Below are 17,057 nucleotides of genomic sequence, written 5' to 3' on the forward strand. Positions count from 1 at the left end.
TAAAAAACCCAGAGTTGAATAACACTATAACAGTGGCCCAAGTTGGACTAAATAAGTAAAACGTAATTTACAGAAATCTATGCAGGTTTATAATAATTCATAATATAGAATAGTAAATTTAACACACAACCAAACATATTTTTAATTATCAATTTTTATGTAAAACGTCTAATTCATTGAGTATTAGGGTAAGTTTTCAGACCTTTTCAAAATGACAACGTTAACTAACTAGAATTTTGTCAAAACAAATGTATGTTTTCGTAAAATGTATGTAGGTAGTGAAATTTATATGGTTATCGATTTATTGACATGGGCATGTGCGTACGAGAAGTTTCCGTCGATACCCGCATTTAATAACTTCACTCGCACCAATAATTGAATTATAATCATTTACAACTAACACATAGATCCTGGGCGGCTATGACAAAATTAGAAATTGCCTAAGTGTTGCCCTTTAAATACATATAAAAATTAATCATGACTGTTTCTTATATATTTTTGAACAGTTATTAAAGCAAAAATCATCTTGTGAAGACTGAGGACCCTTGTGTTAAATTATAAAACTTTTTTACTAAATGAAAGTTTTTATGGAAAATTATTTTAAAAAAATGTACATTGTACAGTATTCAAAAAATGTTTCAAGGCTATAAATAGCTTAAAAAGATTATAGAAAATCGGAACATTTTTACTACATCCAAAGTTAAGGGTACAAAAAAAACCACATCATTGAACCAATTTTGAATAATACTGAAAGTTTTACTAATAGGTGAATATTTTTTATGGACTTTCATCAATAACTCAAAATATCTTCAAGATTGATTGATAGATTTAGACAAATCATAAATATTTTAAATAATCATAAATAAATTAGTTTTAGTATTGAATTTCTGACTTAACTATTTTTCTTCCAAATATTTTGGTCAATTTGCACTCAGTTTTCAGTAAAGTTTAAATAAAAATGTTTGTTTTAAAAACAATGACTTATAAAAATCAAAAAAACTGATAAATTAGCATTTTATTTTTAAATAACTGATAAAAATAACATTTAAACTTAGGGCGATGCTAAATTGTTCTGTAGATTACAATTTAAAATGAATTAAAAAGATTATTAATGGAACATAAAAATATATTTACATTAAATTTAAGTAAAAAGCAATGACAGTCAACAGAATTATTAAACTATATTTTATGAAAAGAACGTTTAAGTATTGATTGCGCTACACGAGTTCCCTGTGAATAATAAAATGTTTAACCAATTTCTGTTTATATTTACAAAATATATAAGTATGTGTATATAAATCAAATAAAAATACATATTAATAAAATAATGATAATATAATAATAATAATAATAATTATAATAATAAATGAACCATCAAACTCTAACCAAAGCTGTTAATCATAAAACATAACAAATTATAATGTTTGTACTTAACTATTGTAACAATAATATCACAGAAACGCTTTCCTTAAACTTACAAAAAATAAAAAAACAAATTATAATTATATTAATAAAATAAACCTTACAGACAAATTAATGTATAAAATAAGGTACATGTCTTTTATGTATTTAAAAAAATGAATAATTGTTACTTCTAGACTCTAGTTCAACAATATAAAATTACAATATTACTAGATAATAAATATTGTCACAATTTTGGTAATAATTTTGCATTGTAGTAAATCACAATTCATTATGTAAGTACCAGAACCTATTTATAAGATTAAGACTTAAATACAAAAGTTTAAATGAAAATTCAAAATATTTTGTGAACCGGAATACTGAAACAATAGATATGTTTTAATAAACAACTTTCAATAATAAGTGATTATTGTCAAAAAAGTATTGTTATACAGGCCGCAATCATGATTGAAAACAAAGACACATCTAATAGTAAAAAATATATCTATAAATAACAAAAATAATATAATAACTGCCTTAAAAATGAATAAGCTCTATGATTTACCACAACTTGTAAGTAATAACAAATAAAACATAGAAAAAATATTAGAGAATAAAATTCTTAACCAACTATTATTATTTTATTATTATTATGAAACACGCATAAACATTATATTTGTATAGAGTATAGACATATAAAAATAGTTTTGGTAACAACGGTAACGGTTGTACTCTTATGAACAACATAAAGGTTAGGTAAACATTAATATTATATAAATAATAATGATTTATATATTGTTTTGTAAGCGTTAATGAACACATGGAATTAATTAAAAAATTTGACACAGCTCAAAATTACAGGTCATTTCTTTCACAGCAATACCAAATTAGTTATTAAATGTCAAATAATCTGTAGAACAAATTTCAATAACAGATTTATAATACATAGTATAAAATTAGATTGCTACTTTTGTATCAAATTTATAAAAACTTGGTATAAAACAATTAGACAAAATAGTAAAAAAAAAAAAAAATGTGTAGCTCTTATATCAATTACAAGATTTAGATCTTTTTACACGGCAAGAAAATATATGGCTAAATCAATATTAATAAACGGATTATACAAATTAAATTTAAAATTATTATCTTATGGTTCTGTCTTAATCAACATATAGCAGGTACACTATTAATACATAAAAAAAAATACATGTTTATATATTCTGTATGTTTACAAACACTTGCAGTCACGGTTGTAACAAGTTTATTATAGCATTGTGCAATAACATACATTATACCACTACTATTTATATGTTATTTACAACAATTAGATGTGTAGCACTAGGAACTTATGAGTACTGGTTTTGGTCCCTGTTATAACATACACACAAAATATAAAATCAAATTTACAATCTGAAAACAAAAACATAGTATTTCCTTTTTAATATTATCCCAAAAAAAAATAATAATAATAATAATAATAACATGCCCATAAAAGTTTAAAAACTAAAATGGTTTATTGGCCGGGTCATTCTTCTTCAGAACATGATTTGGTATAATATTGACAACGGCAATCTTAATCTTATATCCGTAAATTATAATAAACATCATTTACAAAAGATTAAATAAAACATAAAATTATTTAACAAACCACATAATTATTTATTTGTATATGTTATATATAAATAAATATAATATGTAATAAAATTATATTAACAATTCTTTGTAAAAAAATAACACACTGAAACTATTGAAACATAACGCTAACATAGTATGCATTGTTTGAAGACTAGATTATATATTGTAATATATATATTTTGACTTTACACTACGTATTGGTTGTAGACAGCATATTAACAAATGACAAGTGATATCATTCAATCTACAAAAATATCTGACATGAAATAATATAATATGTATAATATATATATATTATGTTACTGTAGTAAGTCAGTAAAGGTATAAAGCGCAATTGTAGTTTTAAATATTTAGTCAAAAATAATTTATTTTTAATAAGGTTTGTGTACCTAAAGTAAATATATAATCTGAAAAGGTAAATGTAAATGAACTACTATGGATGACTGACTAGATAAATATGTATATACATAAATAATATATACATAATATTTCTTTAATGGAACTATTATTGTTGTTGATGAAAAACTTGATTGAACCCTGGTAACGGTGTAGTACCTGTTTCAGAAGTTTGTCGTAAAAGAGCGGACAGTATTTCTGATGAAGACGTAAGGTATTCACCAACATGAAGTTGTGTCGGCTCATGTACAACTACATGTTGAGTAGGCAAATTAGTTGGTTCGTGACTTGTCAGTATTGAAAGATTAGGCTCGATGTTAGTTAGTGTTGAAGATGATGGTATCAAAGTAATCAATTGAGATAATCCAGGCATTTCAGGATTGGTTGACTCTTCGTAATTGTCTGCTAGCTGGTTGGTCAAGGTGGTATCAAATACTTTCAGTTCATCGACTGGATATGACGCTTGAGGTTCATAGCTTATAACTGGTAAATTTACTTCACTGGATGATCCAACAGTTTGAATAACTGTCTCACTATTATTTTCACTATAATTAAAACTAGTTATATTAGACGAATGGAACATTTCTATTTCTGACATTGTAGAAGGATTTTCTTGTTTTATGAAATCTCCACTAGAAACTGTTGAATTTTCTTGTTTTATGAAATCTCCACTAGTAACTGTTTCTGCTACTTTCCTTTCTAACTTATATGGCTGACCACATGTTTCAAGATAAACTGCTTCAACCGATTTACTTTTGTACAGTTCAGTTGGTTTTTTTGGTTTAGATTTTTTACTCGCATTGATGTTGTGACTCTTTTTTATGTGCCGAGTAAGATGATCTTTACGACCAAATCGTTGGGGGCAAAATTGACATAGGAAATCTCGCAGACCAGTATGCACAACCATATGTCGACGAACATCCTTACCAGTGTAAAAACTACGGTCACAAAAGTTGCATCGATATTTCTTATCAGCTGGAGTCTTTATTACCCTCGATCCTGAATGTATTTTCAAATGGTACATGAGTTCATCTTTGGATTCAAATACTTTACTACAAATCTTACAGTCGAGGAATCCTTCTTCTACGGAATGTACAGCTATGTGTTTACGGTAACTAAGCACTGAACTGTACTCTTTTGAGCAACCAGGGCGATCACATTGTAAAGTCCGTTTAATGGGATTATGTACTTTGGCATGATTTTTCAAATGGTCTTTCCTGTGAAATGTTCGATCACAAATTGTACAATGATATTGACGTTGGTCAGAATGTATTAATACATGACGAACTAGTTTGAATTTTGAAGAAAATGCTTTTGAACAATGTTTGCATACAAATGGTTTTTCACCAGTATGTGAATAAGAATGTTGTGTCAATTTACATGGACTAGTAAACGACTTAAAACACACTTGACATATGTGTCGACCTCTCAACATCTGATTGACTCCAGGTTGTTGTTGTTGTTGCAATTGTTGTATAGAAGTACTTGAACTCTCACCACTTTCCGTACTCTCAGCCACTGTTAGTTTTTGGGTATCGGCTATACTCACCGTGCTTTCAGGTTGTTCATAACATTCATCAAACAGCTGACGTTTACATGTGGCTGGTAATTGTAAAGTTTTTCTGTTCCTTTTTTTTGATTGGTTAGCAAAAGCAGGATCGCTCGTTGTAGTTGGGGTGGAAGACAAACACACACAAACATTTTGTTGCCCAGTCTTACCTTGAATAGGTTGATTACAATTTGGACATAATTGAAAAACATGTGATCGCAATTGGCGACCTGGTGATATCTGGACATTGGATTCATTTTTTGGCCATTGACAGTCTGTAAAAAAAAATAGACTGTCAACTTACATGGTCCTATAAATGAATCAAATAATTCTTAATATATTATAGACAAATAATTAGGTATTATAGTTTCAACTTTACAATCTGTAAAATAAAAATAGTCAGTATATTGACTCGTGTTTTACTATTTTATAATTGTTTACTAAGAAAGTATAATAGTTATTCACATAGACAATTATTATAAAATAAAATGTGTAACACAAAAACCTTAAGCCATCATAATTTAAATACACAGACAATTTTTATCATAGTTATATATTAATTATTTTTAGTTGTAATCTCTTTTTTATGACTGTTGTTGAGAACACTTTTTTATATTGATTTATATTTTTAGATCATTTTAAAGGATGAAAAAATTCTATAATATTTAAATAGAATACAAATTCAGATAATTAATATTATAAACAAGTATTTAGTTCTAGTAAATAATAATTCGGAATAATAGATTTGTATACATTTAATTTTTATATTATTTTATGATAAATTCACTTTATTTTCCTATGCAAATAATTGTTACTCATAACAAAACTGTATTCAAAATTAAATCAATTATTCTAATTCTATTTAACAGAAATTAAATAAGAAACCTTTTACATCTGTATAAATGGGTACTATCATCATGACTACCACCAAAGACTACCTCCGTTATCGCGACTACCTATCTTAGCTGAACAATATCCATAAGCTGCGATTATATTTATTATATTAAATATCTATCATTACGTATATTATTAGTTTTTGTTATTGGTGTTTGCCACGGCAAATTTGGCATGTACCGTGAAAATACATTACAAATAATTACTATGTATTTAAATTTTTTCTTTATTTCATTCTGGCCATCCCTACAATACATATTATTAAGAAATATATCAAAGGCAAGAAAAATAAGGTAGTCTCGTATAATAGGAAAGTACCATTTTGGTAGTCTTAGATAACAAGATTGTGATGTTTCACAAAATAAGAGCGGTAGTCGTGATAACGGAGGTAGTTTTGGGTGGTAGTCGCGATAACAGCCGTAGTCTCGTATAACAGGAAAGTACCGATAAATGTACTAAGCCTATTTAGACACCTGAGAATGCCTATCTAAATTTAAAGAGCACACAACAAACAAAACATGCTCTGTACTGATACTTAATTATATCTCAGATAAAGCATAATTTACATCCAACAATCAAAAATCCACAAATTTAAAAATTAACAGTTAATATAGTGCTAAAAAATCTTGGGTTTGTGCCTTGCCTAATATAGGGTCAATTAAATACAAGAGTAATAAGTTGTTACATGGAATTAATTTTAGGATATTAAATTTGTGTTTATGCAATGCCTTATTTTAAAAAGCATGTTTAATCCATATTCAAACTATCATGTACAATTGTACAAGTAGACGTCACTTAAAGTTATTGGATTTACCTTTGACACAATAGAACCATTAAAAAATGATCAAAACATTGGACACATAATGTAAAAAAAAATATCATAACAATAAGTAGGTCGTAAATATCTCTAGTACAAACTTCATTAAAAAAATTAAACATTATTTAAGAGATATTTTAATCAATAAATAGCCAATAATAATATGTTATCTTATGATAATAACGATTTAGGTGCTCTGATTGAATTCAACTAAGACAATGTCTCTGGCTAGGTAAAACATTAAATCTTTTAATCCACAATAATACCTAACTTAAACAAGTAATGGCTGTTGATGGAACTATGTTAACTAGCATTACAAACTTTGCTTACTGTGACAAAACCAAAATATTTTTAAAGTAACAATCATAAGCAAGCTGGTATTACACACCTTTGGATCCCATACCGAAGGCATATTCCTTGTGTTTTGGCAGTGCGTTTCCCTGTCGGTTTGTGGACCAATGGACGTTGTGTAGATGGATGTGGTATCCAAACGGTTCCGTGCGAGCGGAACGACTAGCTATCAAACGATATGGGTGGTGAACACGTACCCGGACAACCACGGGGAGGTTAGGTTAGACTAAATGAACGACGTGCGGCCGGATATAACCGTCGGACGGGTGTGGCGGCGGAGGAGTTCGCGACCACCACACGGGCGCCGTAGTCTGTTGCTGCTGTCGCTGATGCTGTTGCTGTTGTTGTCGCTGTTGTTGGCGCTGCCGTTGCTGTTGCTGTTGCTATCGCCGCGGCGCAACCGGTAACACACGCGTTATCGTGCGGCAATTTTCTTTCAGGCACCTCAGTTTGCACCTCGCGATGGCCGTCGGCGGCGACAGTCGTGGCTCTGGTCCGCGGCAAACGATTCTCCGACTGGCACCGTGTGATTCGCCGACGACGGAACCGTGCGAGAGAAACGCAGACGATTTCGCATTGTTATCAAATGCGCCCTTGAGTAACAGGCAGCGGCGGCGGCGGCGACGGCGGCGGCGGTGGACGGTGGTGCATTGTTTTTGTTTTGTTCCGTCGTTATTTTTTTTCCTCTCTTCTACTCATACTGCGAATCGGCAGATAACGTTCGGATCGAGACCGCGCGCGCGTAATGCCCGTTCCGACCGCAGCAGCAGCAGCTGATGTCTGATCGCCACTTGTCGGCTGTCGCCGCTTATCGCCTATTGTTCGTTATCGACGTCGTCGTGGTTATTATTTTTCGCTGTTCTCGGCGACTCGGTATTCGGTAATTTCAAGATTGTTTTTTTTTCGTTTCCTGTGGCGGTTCTAGAGTTTGATTTCCCTTTTTGTGGGGGGAGGGCATATAAACATCACAGATTTCTTTTGTCATAACTCACATTACGCATTAGCCATTAATCTCATCAACTAGATAGGTACTTAATTGTGACAATTGTAAAAATATATGTACGTATAAAAATGTTTAATCTATCACACTAAACTTTACTTTTTATTAAACTTACAAGTGTTTTAATTTTAAAAGTAACAAGTGTACAGATTATACAAAATAGTACTTAAGTCAAAAGATAAAAAACGTCAAAATATGAACAGCTAAAAAATTACAATATAAAATCCAATTCATGATCGACCTAATCGATCTATTAGGTAGGTATATTTTATCTATAGAAATGCCCCGATGGATATGCCGTATACATAAGCATATACCTTTTACTTATTGACCGGCCCATTTTATACCAAATACATACATTGATGATTGATACATTTGATAGTCGTGGGCCGATATGGCGCAGTGATTCAGCCCATTTAATATAAATGTTTAGTATGAAATATGAATATGTATATAATATTAAATATTAATATATATATAATTTCTTACCGTATCAGAGTAACTCTGCAACCCACTCCGGTGGAAACGTGAAGAGGGCCGGTCTATTATTAAATGGATTATGTGCATAAGAGCGAGACCAAAACAAGACATAAAATGATAAGTGATCCGTATCCATCATCCTCACTAACGACCTTGTGTGTACTCGCTAGATTTTAAGCTGTCGTAACGTAAAGGTCCAACAGGAAAGGATCTTTCCGTGCAGGTTCCTGACAGCGTCAAGCATTGAAACAATAAATTACACTGAACACGACAGTCGTCAAACATAATATTAACAATTAGAAATCAACTAAATTAGAATTATAAATAGATAATCCAAGAGTTTCTATCGGAAAACCACGTATGATGTATGTAGGTACAAATTTGAAAAACACAAACTATAATGGTTTTTGAAACAGTAAGAACTTTTTTCATATAAGTGATATCAAAAAAATAAAAACAACGTTGCACAGCCAAAGTTCTCCTTTTTATGTGGTGAAAATATCGTTTCCTAGTTATAACTGTAACCGTCTCGGTTCTTTACCGCGCAAAACAGTTTTTGCTAAGTTGTACATTTGTAAGACGGCGACAACACATGCGGATGGTAGCATCCTCTTAACTTAAACAATTAAACAATATTGAAAAAAAGCACACGTCATTATTTTAAAACCAATAGGTAGATTATTTTCTTTACTCAAAATCTAAAAAAATCATGAGGATTTATTTCCCATATTTCCCGTGGACAGGCACCGCGTCAATTTTTTTTTACACCGGGGCGCAAAATGTCTAATGCGGCACTATAATACTAATTTCTACTAATTATTTCTCCTATAATATAACCAATAGCAACCAGGGTTGATTTTGCTAAACGTAAATTTTATATATTGCAAGTGAGTCAGAGAGAGAAATGGTGCACTGACATTCTCAATAAATTAATAGTTGGAATTTAGAATATATAGACACTTGGGCGTGTGTGTTGTTTGAAGGAACACTATTATTAGGTACAATAGATATTTTTAAGTACGAGCTATTATTGTTATTTGTTTATTCTTACGTCTTATCTGTCAAACAGAAAGACGTGGACGCACGTACTCAATATGTTCATACTAGTTATTATCTATCATTCCTGTATAATATTACAATCATTTCACATTTGTAATTTGTATGCATGTATATGTATCTACATAGGTACTGTACAACAACAATATAATATCATAATCCCATTTACGATATACTTACGACATACCTACCTACTTAATTTTATTTCTAAAATTGCTATTATTCATTAAGTACAATAATTTACAACGCTAGTACCAAATATAAATACAGTAGTAAACAGTGCTTTCAATAGGAGTAGCAGATTTGAGATTAAAAAATAAAATCGGCTAAAACATAAAAAGGGCCTCGTGCAAAACTTATCCGAGAGTTGTGGCACCATCAAAACATTTTCTCTGTAATTTAGATGGGGTCCCGCTAGCATTTCCCTTCGAAACGACCGTAAACTCCACCTAGGGCCGGATTACATATATAATATGAGGGGGAAGCTATATATTCTTGGTGAGGATCTTTTACTGGAATAATTTTTTTTTCATTACAGAGTTATAGTGATTTATATTCAATATTAATACAACATATATATTATTTGTTTATTGTAGTATTGTAACAATTTACAAAATATTACTTTATATTTATTAATAAGCTAACGATTATAAAATACGTTTTATTGAAAATATAGAAAATTTGCATAATACTAATTGTAATATACATTTCTGATCAAGTCAATGTTAAAAAAATATTTACCGAGATTTTGCCTCTTGCACACTTTCTTCTTCAAATGAAACATTGCAAATCAATAATTATAGATAATAAATCAATTAAATAAATATATTACGTTTTAACACGGTGAACACTGAACACGGTTAGTCTGAGGCCTGCGCTCTGAAGAGCTGAGACGCCAACATAATTATCAGTTTTGCGAATGTGCCTATTGTTTTATAAGAGACCGGGCATCGTTCATCGAACGGTTTTATGCATCGCGTCGTCAGATTGTCAATGATTGTTCTATGGTCTTATCTTATCGCAGCGGTGGATCTGGAAGCCAGTTCGATAACGATTTGGGTTTATATTTTTACATAATACTAGCTGTATCACCCGACTTCGTCCGGTAACAAAATGAACACACCTACACACCTAAAATGCGGTGCGTATATGTATATCGGCGTTACTCGATAATAGATTAAGGGGCCTCGCTATGGCATTGATTTAAGGAGAATCATTTAGGCAATTTATAATATCGTTGTCGCCACCTGAGATCTATGTGTTAGTCGTAAATGATTATTAGTGAGTGTCAGGGTTTTTTTTTTAGTGAGCAGTGAGACACATTTTGTGCGGTGAATATTGTTACTTTGTGCAGTGCAAAAAAAGAATTTCAGGATGATATATTTTATTGTATATTATAAAACAATAATTGAGTTAACTTCAAAATAAAAAAAAATGTATCTATTAAAATTAAAAAATGTTTATATTATTTATTATTATACTACTTAAAAAAAAAAAATTTTTTTTAAACAAAAAATTAAATATTTACCACATGTTTGTGGTGGTGGCAGAGTTATATAAGTATATAACTTAGTATGAATAATTTAATTATAATTAAGAAAAGCGGACAAGAACTGAATAATCAATCTATACAATTATACAAATATAATTCCTTATTATTTATTCAAGTATTGAAAATAACCAAATCTGAGTTTTTTTTCATTTCTATAGTTATCCGATATTCCGATACCCTTCTGTATAGAATTTGTCCCTTTTTATATTTACTGGCATTAAGTTGTAGTTTTTTGAACCTAGATAATCTATGAATTTTTTACCAAACGCTTTTCTAGAATACTCTATTCTGAGTATTCTGACATCAAATGCCCAATTTTGTCTTTAAATTATTAGGTACCTTTTTCATATCTACAAAGGATTCAAAGTTTTTAATTATGTATACCTACCTATTTTTTTATATACAGACTCAAATGGTAACACATCTATTAACTTAAAGTTCTTTTTAGTTGAACCAATTAAAGTATTTTCACATAAACATATCCTAACATTCTTCTTTGTAAATGTTGTAATGGTCTAGACGCATTTAGATTCAGTCAAAATTATCATTTGGACTATTATTTGATGTAAAATTTTATTACAAAAACTATAAAGAAATTAGGTACCTAGTCAATTGATTGTTTTTATTTTTATAAACAATTTTTTTTACAAATTAACTATTTCAAGTAAATATTACTTAGTAAGTATTATTACTTATATTTACAAACAACATTTTGCATATAATCCATTAATATAAAATGATTTATTTGGTAGGTATATCATGAGAGAGTCGGGATTTATATGTTTTTACATATCGTTTCTAACTTTCTGTGCACCTATATGCAGTCTTATGAAAGTAAAAAATGTAGATATTACAGTATACAGTAGATACTATAGGTATACAGGGACGGCTCCAGAGACATGATTAGGGGGTGACCAAGTCATAATTTTCAGAAAATGTCGATGATTTTTTTTTGTAATTTTGTTTTTAACCTTATAAAATTGTTTAGAAATACAGCTTGAGGGGGGGGAGGCTAGGGCCCTCCTGGAGCCGCTCCTGATAATTCAACGGATAACAGCCCGTAGGGTTTGGTCTGCGTATCAAATTTCCTACTATAACCTAAGAGTGAGAATAAGTTTGTGCAGTGTGAAAAAATCATTAAAAAAATAAAAATGTAATATTGTGATCATGAAAAAAATGTTGTTTTTTCACTCAAACATACGATTCTAATTTAAACAATACGTCGCAACCATTACCTCGATTTGAATTCTGACAATATATTCTTTTTTTCCACAACATGTACGAGAGATCGATCGAAGTACATTTTTAAAATTGTATTTATTTAATTAAATATTTAAGTTGGAAATACTGAATTTTTTTGAATTTTTTACAACTTTTTACAATTTTTATTGCAATTTAAACTACAAAAATTAAAAATGTGGCTCGATCGTTCCCTTGTATATATTATGGACAATCCGAATATTTTTTCAGAATGAAAATCGTGATAATTGTCGACACGTATCGTTGAAATATTAGAAACAGTAGTTTTTGACAAAAAAAGACGTGGTAGTGATGCCCCTTAAGTCATAAAGATAATAGGTACATTTTAACCAAGATTCAAGATAAATCTTTTCTATACATTTCTCGCCAACAAGTAACAACAGACATTAGAGGTATAACTATTTCAAACATAAAAACAGATTACAGTTCATTCTTCAGTTAATAAAATGTCAAATGACGAATAAAATCGAGGCTTCTTAAACAACAGGATTTGCTGTTTTTTTAAGTAACAATAAAATTGGAAATAATATATCACTCTGAGAAATATTTGGAAGAAATTTGTGAAAAAATCGTTAAATTATTTAAATGACATGCTAAAAAACCGTAACCTGTAAAATACAATGTACTCCTCTCCACCCCCTCAGACAATAAAATTAAAAATCGGTCGACGTGATGACATTCAGGAAAGTATTTGGAACAACTCAATGAAAATAGTGTCGTCAGAAAATTGGTATATAAAACAGGCCTTTATATTTATAAAGAATCTATAGACTTCATGGGTACATTATACAATTTTTTAAATGTTAGCTTATTATAAATATTTTATTTTATGTAAAAAAACAAATTTGCATTATTAACCTACACTGTTTAAACGAAATTTGAAAGTTGTACCTATAATATTATGTATTAAATTGGTGAACCTAATAGTCTTAATCTTAAATGTATGTATTATTGTATTATTGTCATAGTTTGTTTAAAAGTAATTTAAAATTATCTTCGACCACAGACATTCAGTGGTACATCGTACATAAACACATATTTCGTATGGTTGGCATAGTAGGACGAATAAAAGACTTCGTTTCTATAATCTGAACGGTTCATTAGGAAATCAGGGACGTATTTTCAGGGAGTTAGGGAGTTAGCATGCATCCTGCCAACGCAACAGCCAACAAGAGCGGCGCTGCGTCAAGCAATAATTAGGTACAGCCCTACGGCGGTGTATAATATGAGGACCGCCATGCGCCGGTTTACTACAAAATAATGTGTTACACATTTTGTAAGAATATAAACTTCAAACACTTAATAAAAAAAATTGTTAATATCTATCTATATAATTTTTATATTTGTTTAATTGTTGTAAGAACAATACTTATGACTGGTACCTAGAGTATTATTTTCAAGCTTTTAACTCATGAATAAAAAAAGTTTTATCAGGTAAACATAATCAATAAAAAAAACTAAAGACATTTGAAAATTTCAAATGTTTATCAATGACACAAAAAGAGCCCAAATATTTTTAAATTTTTTAAATTATATCATGCTTATTAAATGTTTACTTAAATAAAAATATTTGGTGAAGAATTTCCTAGTTTCTGTATAGGTTATTACATACATTTTATCATTTAATGAAATTAGAATATTACAAGAAAAAGACAAAAATGATATTCCATAGATATTCCCGTTTTCCCTAATTATCTGAATGGAGCAATGAATGCGTATTGTTTTTACAATGAATAATGATGTGAGTTTCTCTCTAATCTCTCATCAACTTTTGTGGCAGTAAAAATGAAAATGGCTTCGATTTTCTATTTCACCATGTTATCTGATGACTGATAGGAATGTGTATCTAGTTGGCGCTCGAGTGGGGGGGGGGGGGGGGATTCAAAGGCAAAAAGTTCCATATAGTTTTCAAAAAAGAAGAAAAAAACAAAATTAAAATTACAAAAAACGGGAATTTTACGCAAAATCAGTTTTTGACAAAATCAATTTTGTTTGTTTATACATATATTAGTTGCCCAATTATAACGAATAATCGCAGTTATTAATTTAAATTTTTATATAATAATTATATGACCATTTTCCATACAAGATAAAATTATGACTCTTTTTGAGCTATGTATAGGCATGAAAAATGTTTTTTCGTTTTTTTTTTTTCAATTATTGTTGATAAATAATTTTTTACTCAGTCATAAAACTCGAAAATTGATAACAAGGTTTCTCATAAGTTGTTCATGGTGTGGATAATAAAAAAAGCTAATAATCGTCATAGTTTTTAGATGAGCATCTGTTAAAGTAAAAATTTAACAAGATTCGTCATAAGTTTTTCTAACTAGGTAGGTATAACAAAAAATAACCGTTTATCGGAAAGTTACATTAATTTTTACTAGCACATAATGTTATATTTTTTTCGACATGGCATATTCACTCATTAATTATCGATTTCTCATCTAACGATTTTATTATTTTGTTTCAATTCAAAAACGAATAATCGTATAGGTACTTGAAATGTTCACCAAAAGTTTATTTCATCATTTTATATACACGATTTAATTTTCAATTTATTTTAGTTTTTTTCTATAAATGTCGATAGAAAAAAAGATTAATTATAAAATACAAAGTATACCTCATAAGTTGTTTTAATAAGTAGCAGTTTAAAAATATTAAAAATACATAGGCACGATTTTTTTTTATAAAAGTTGGTTTTTTATAAAAAGTGAACACCTTCATGCGTTATTTTCTCCGCCTTACAAATGCACATAGCACAAACTGTATTGCGTGGGACAACTATGCTCCCTCTATATTTATAGTAGAATTACTAAAATTCCACAACACATAAGGAAGAACCTTATCTTTGTCCAGGCCCGGACTGGGAGGGTACCAGTCTACTATTCTAGGTAAGCAGACGGCCCACAATGTATTTTTTGGGGAATTTTAAATTTATTTGTCTCACAAAATGGTAGGATTTAAAGAGGTTAGAGCAGAGGGGCACTTTCTTATAACCTTTATATTTAACAACCATGATTATTATCCATAATCCATGTCCCATGATACTATACAAAATAAATTTACTTTGTACTATAAAGTATATACGCTTTAAAATAATACACAAAGAATTAGTGAAGTTTAGTAAAAATACAATATTATTTTTTGTGAATTAATTTATTTTATTTGGAATTAATAACTAAAAATATCTTTTTTTAAAGGATTATAACAACTATTAAACGTGCCTAGATTAAATATTAAAAACATAATTATAAATAATACTAATTATAACACAAAATTGAAAATATACTAATAACTATTTATTGTATTTAGTTTAGTAAAAATAAAAAAAGAGATAATAATCATTTTGAGCATACTAATTTAGACATAAGTGACGATGAAGATTTTGAATATTCTATAATAACTTCCAATGATATTTGATCCAATATTTTTTTTTCAACCGACATAAGAAAGAAAGCCTCTTAATGATCATTCGATATTGATGCTCTAAGACGATTTTTTATTATTTTCAACTTACTGAAAACCCGTTTGCAATTCGCTTGGCTTATGGATAAAGTTAGAACATATTCAATCGTAGGCATTAGTAGCACATAAATTAGAATATGTTGGCAAATGCAAATTAAGTGAATGAAGCAGTTTATATACACATAGCAAGCAATTATCACGATTATGTACAAAATAATGATTGGGTAGGTATGTCAACATTTGTGTTTCGTTCAAATTCTAAAAAAAATTAAGTTTATAATCAACCATCACTTTATGGTATATACGATACATGCATTCAGCACGGTAAATACTAGATTTACTGCCAAAAATCTGATTCAGACAAGATTTCAGTATAATATAATTTATAATATATATAGGATTTTCTATAGTCGTGCCTTGAGATCATTTAAAAAATATAATTAGGTACCGAGGTGCAATAAACAGATAATCTGTTCACTATTCTGAAATCTCAGTAAAGATTTTTTTCACGGCCGCGGCCTACCGTGCTGCGTAGTCCAGCCCTGTCATTGTCGTAGCGTTTTTATTATTTGGATAACATAAATACAATTAAAGTTATTAATATGAGAACATTATGTTTATTTTGGTTTTCTTTCGTTTAATTATTACCTTCAAATAAATGGTAAGTGCTATCAAAAAAACAAAAACGTTACGACACAGATAAAGTTCTTCCATTGCTAACTGAATTAATCTCAATAATAAGAAGACAAATGTAGTAGGCAGTAGCCAGTAGGTACCTAACCTAATTTTTCAACGCCAAATTTTAATTTTGTTATTTATTAATACATAAATTAATTTAATACACTATTTTTAATATAATATTTAAATAATGCTATTTAATAGAACTTTTTACTTCAAACCCACTACAGCACTACCCACCTTTATAAAAATAGACATTTTGATACATGAATTGTAAGTATTTTAGTATATTTTAATATAGGTAATAAGTTTATATTATTATATTACATAATTCTTCCAAAATATAACTTTTTTAATAAATTTATAAATTTATATGTTATTTCATTCATACACATTATTCACGTACACAATAACGTATTACCCATGACTAAATAATTTATTTTGTGATCACATTTTTACTGATTGCGTTTCCCTTCAGACCATGTCCATTCACAGATAAACTAGATTGCTAACTGATGAT

General features: G+C 29.4%; 1 protein-coding gene across 1 annotated transcript; it reads right to left on the minus strand.

The window, feature by feature from the left end:
- Positions 1–1,027: 1,027 nt before the first annotated feature.
- On the minus strand, positions 1,028–8,082 carry LOC132935855 (zinc finger protein 16-like). The gene is made up of 2 exons (XM_061002492.1): positions 7,081–8,082; positions 1,028–5,256 (listed from the first exon to the last, which is right to left on the minus strand). The coding sequence occupies exons 1-2, from the start codon at positions 7,091–7,093 to the stop codon at positions 3,542–3,544; spliced, it is 1,728 nt and encodes a 575-aa protein (XP_060858475.1). The 5' UTR covers positions 7,094–8,082; the 3' UTR covers positions 1,028–3,541.
- Positions 8,083–17,057: the final 8,975 nt, after the last annotated feature.

Source organism: Metopolophium dirhodum, chromosome 1, assembly GCF_019925205.1.
Source record: "Metopolophium dirhodum isolate CAU chromosome 1, ASM1992520v1, whole genome shotgun sequence".
NCBI classification, from domain to species: domain Eukaryota; kingdom Metazoa; phylum Arthropoda; class Insecta; order Hemiptera; family Aphididae; genus Metopolophium; species Metopolophium dirhodum.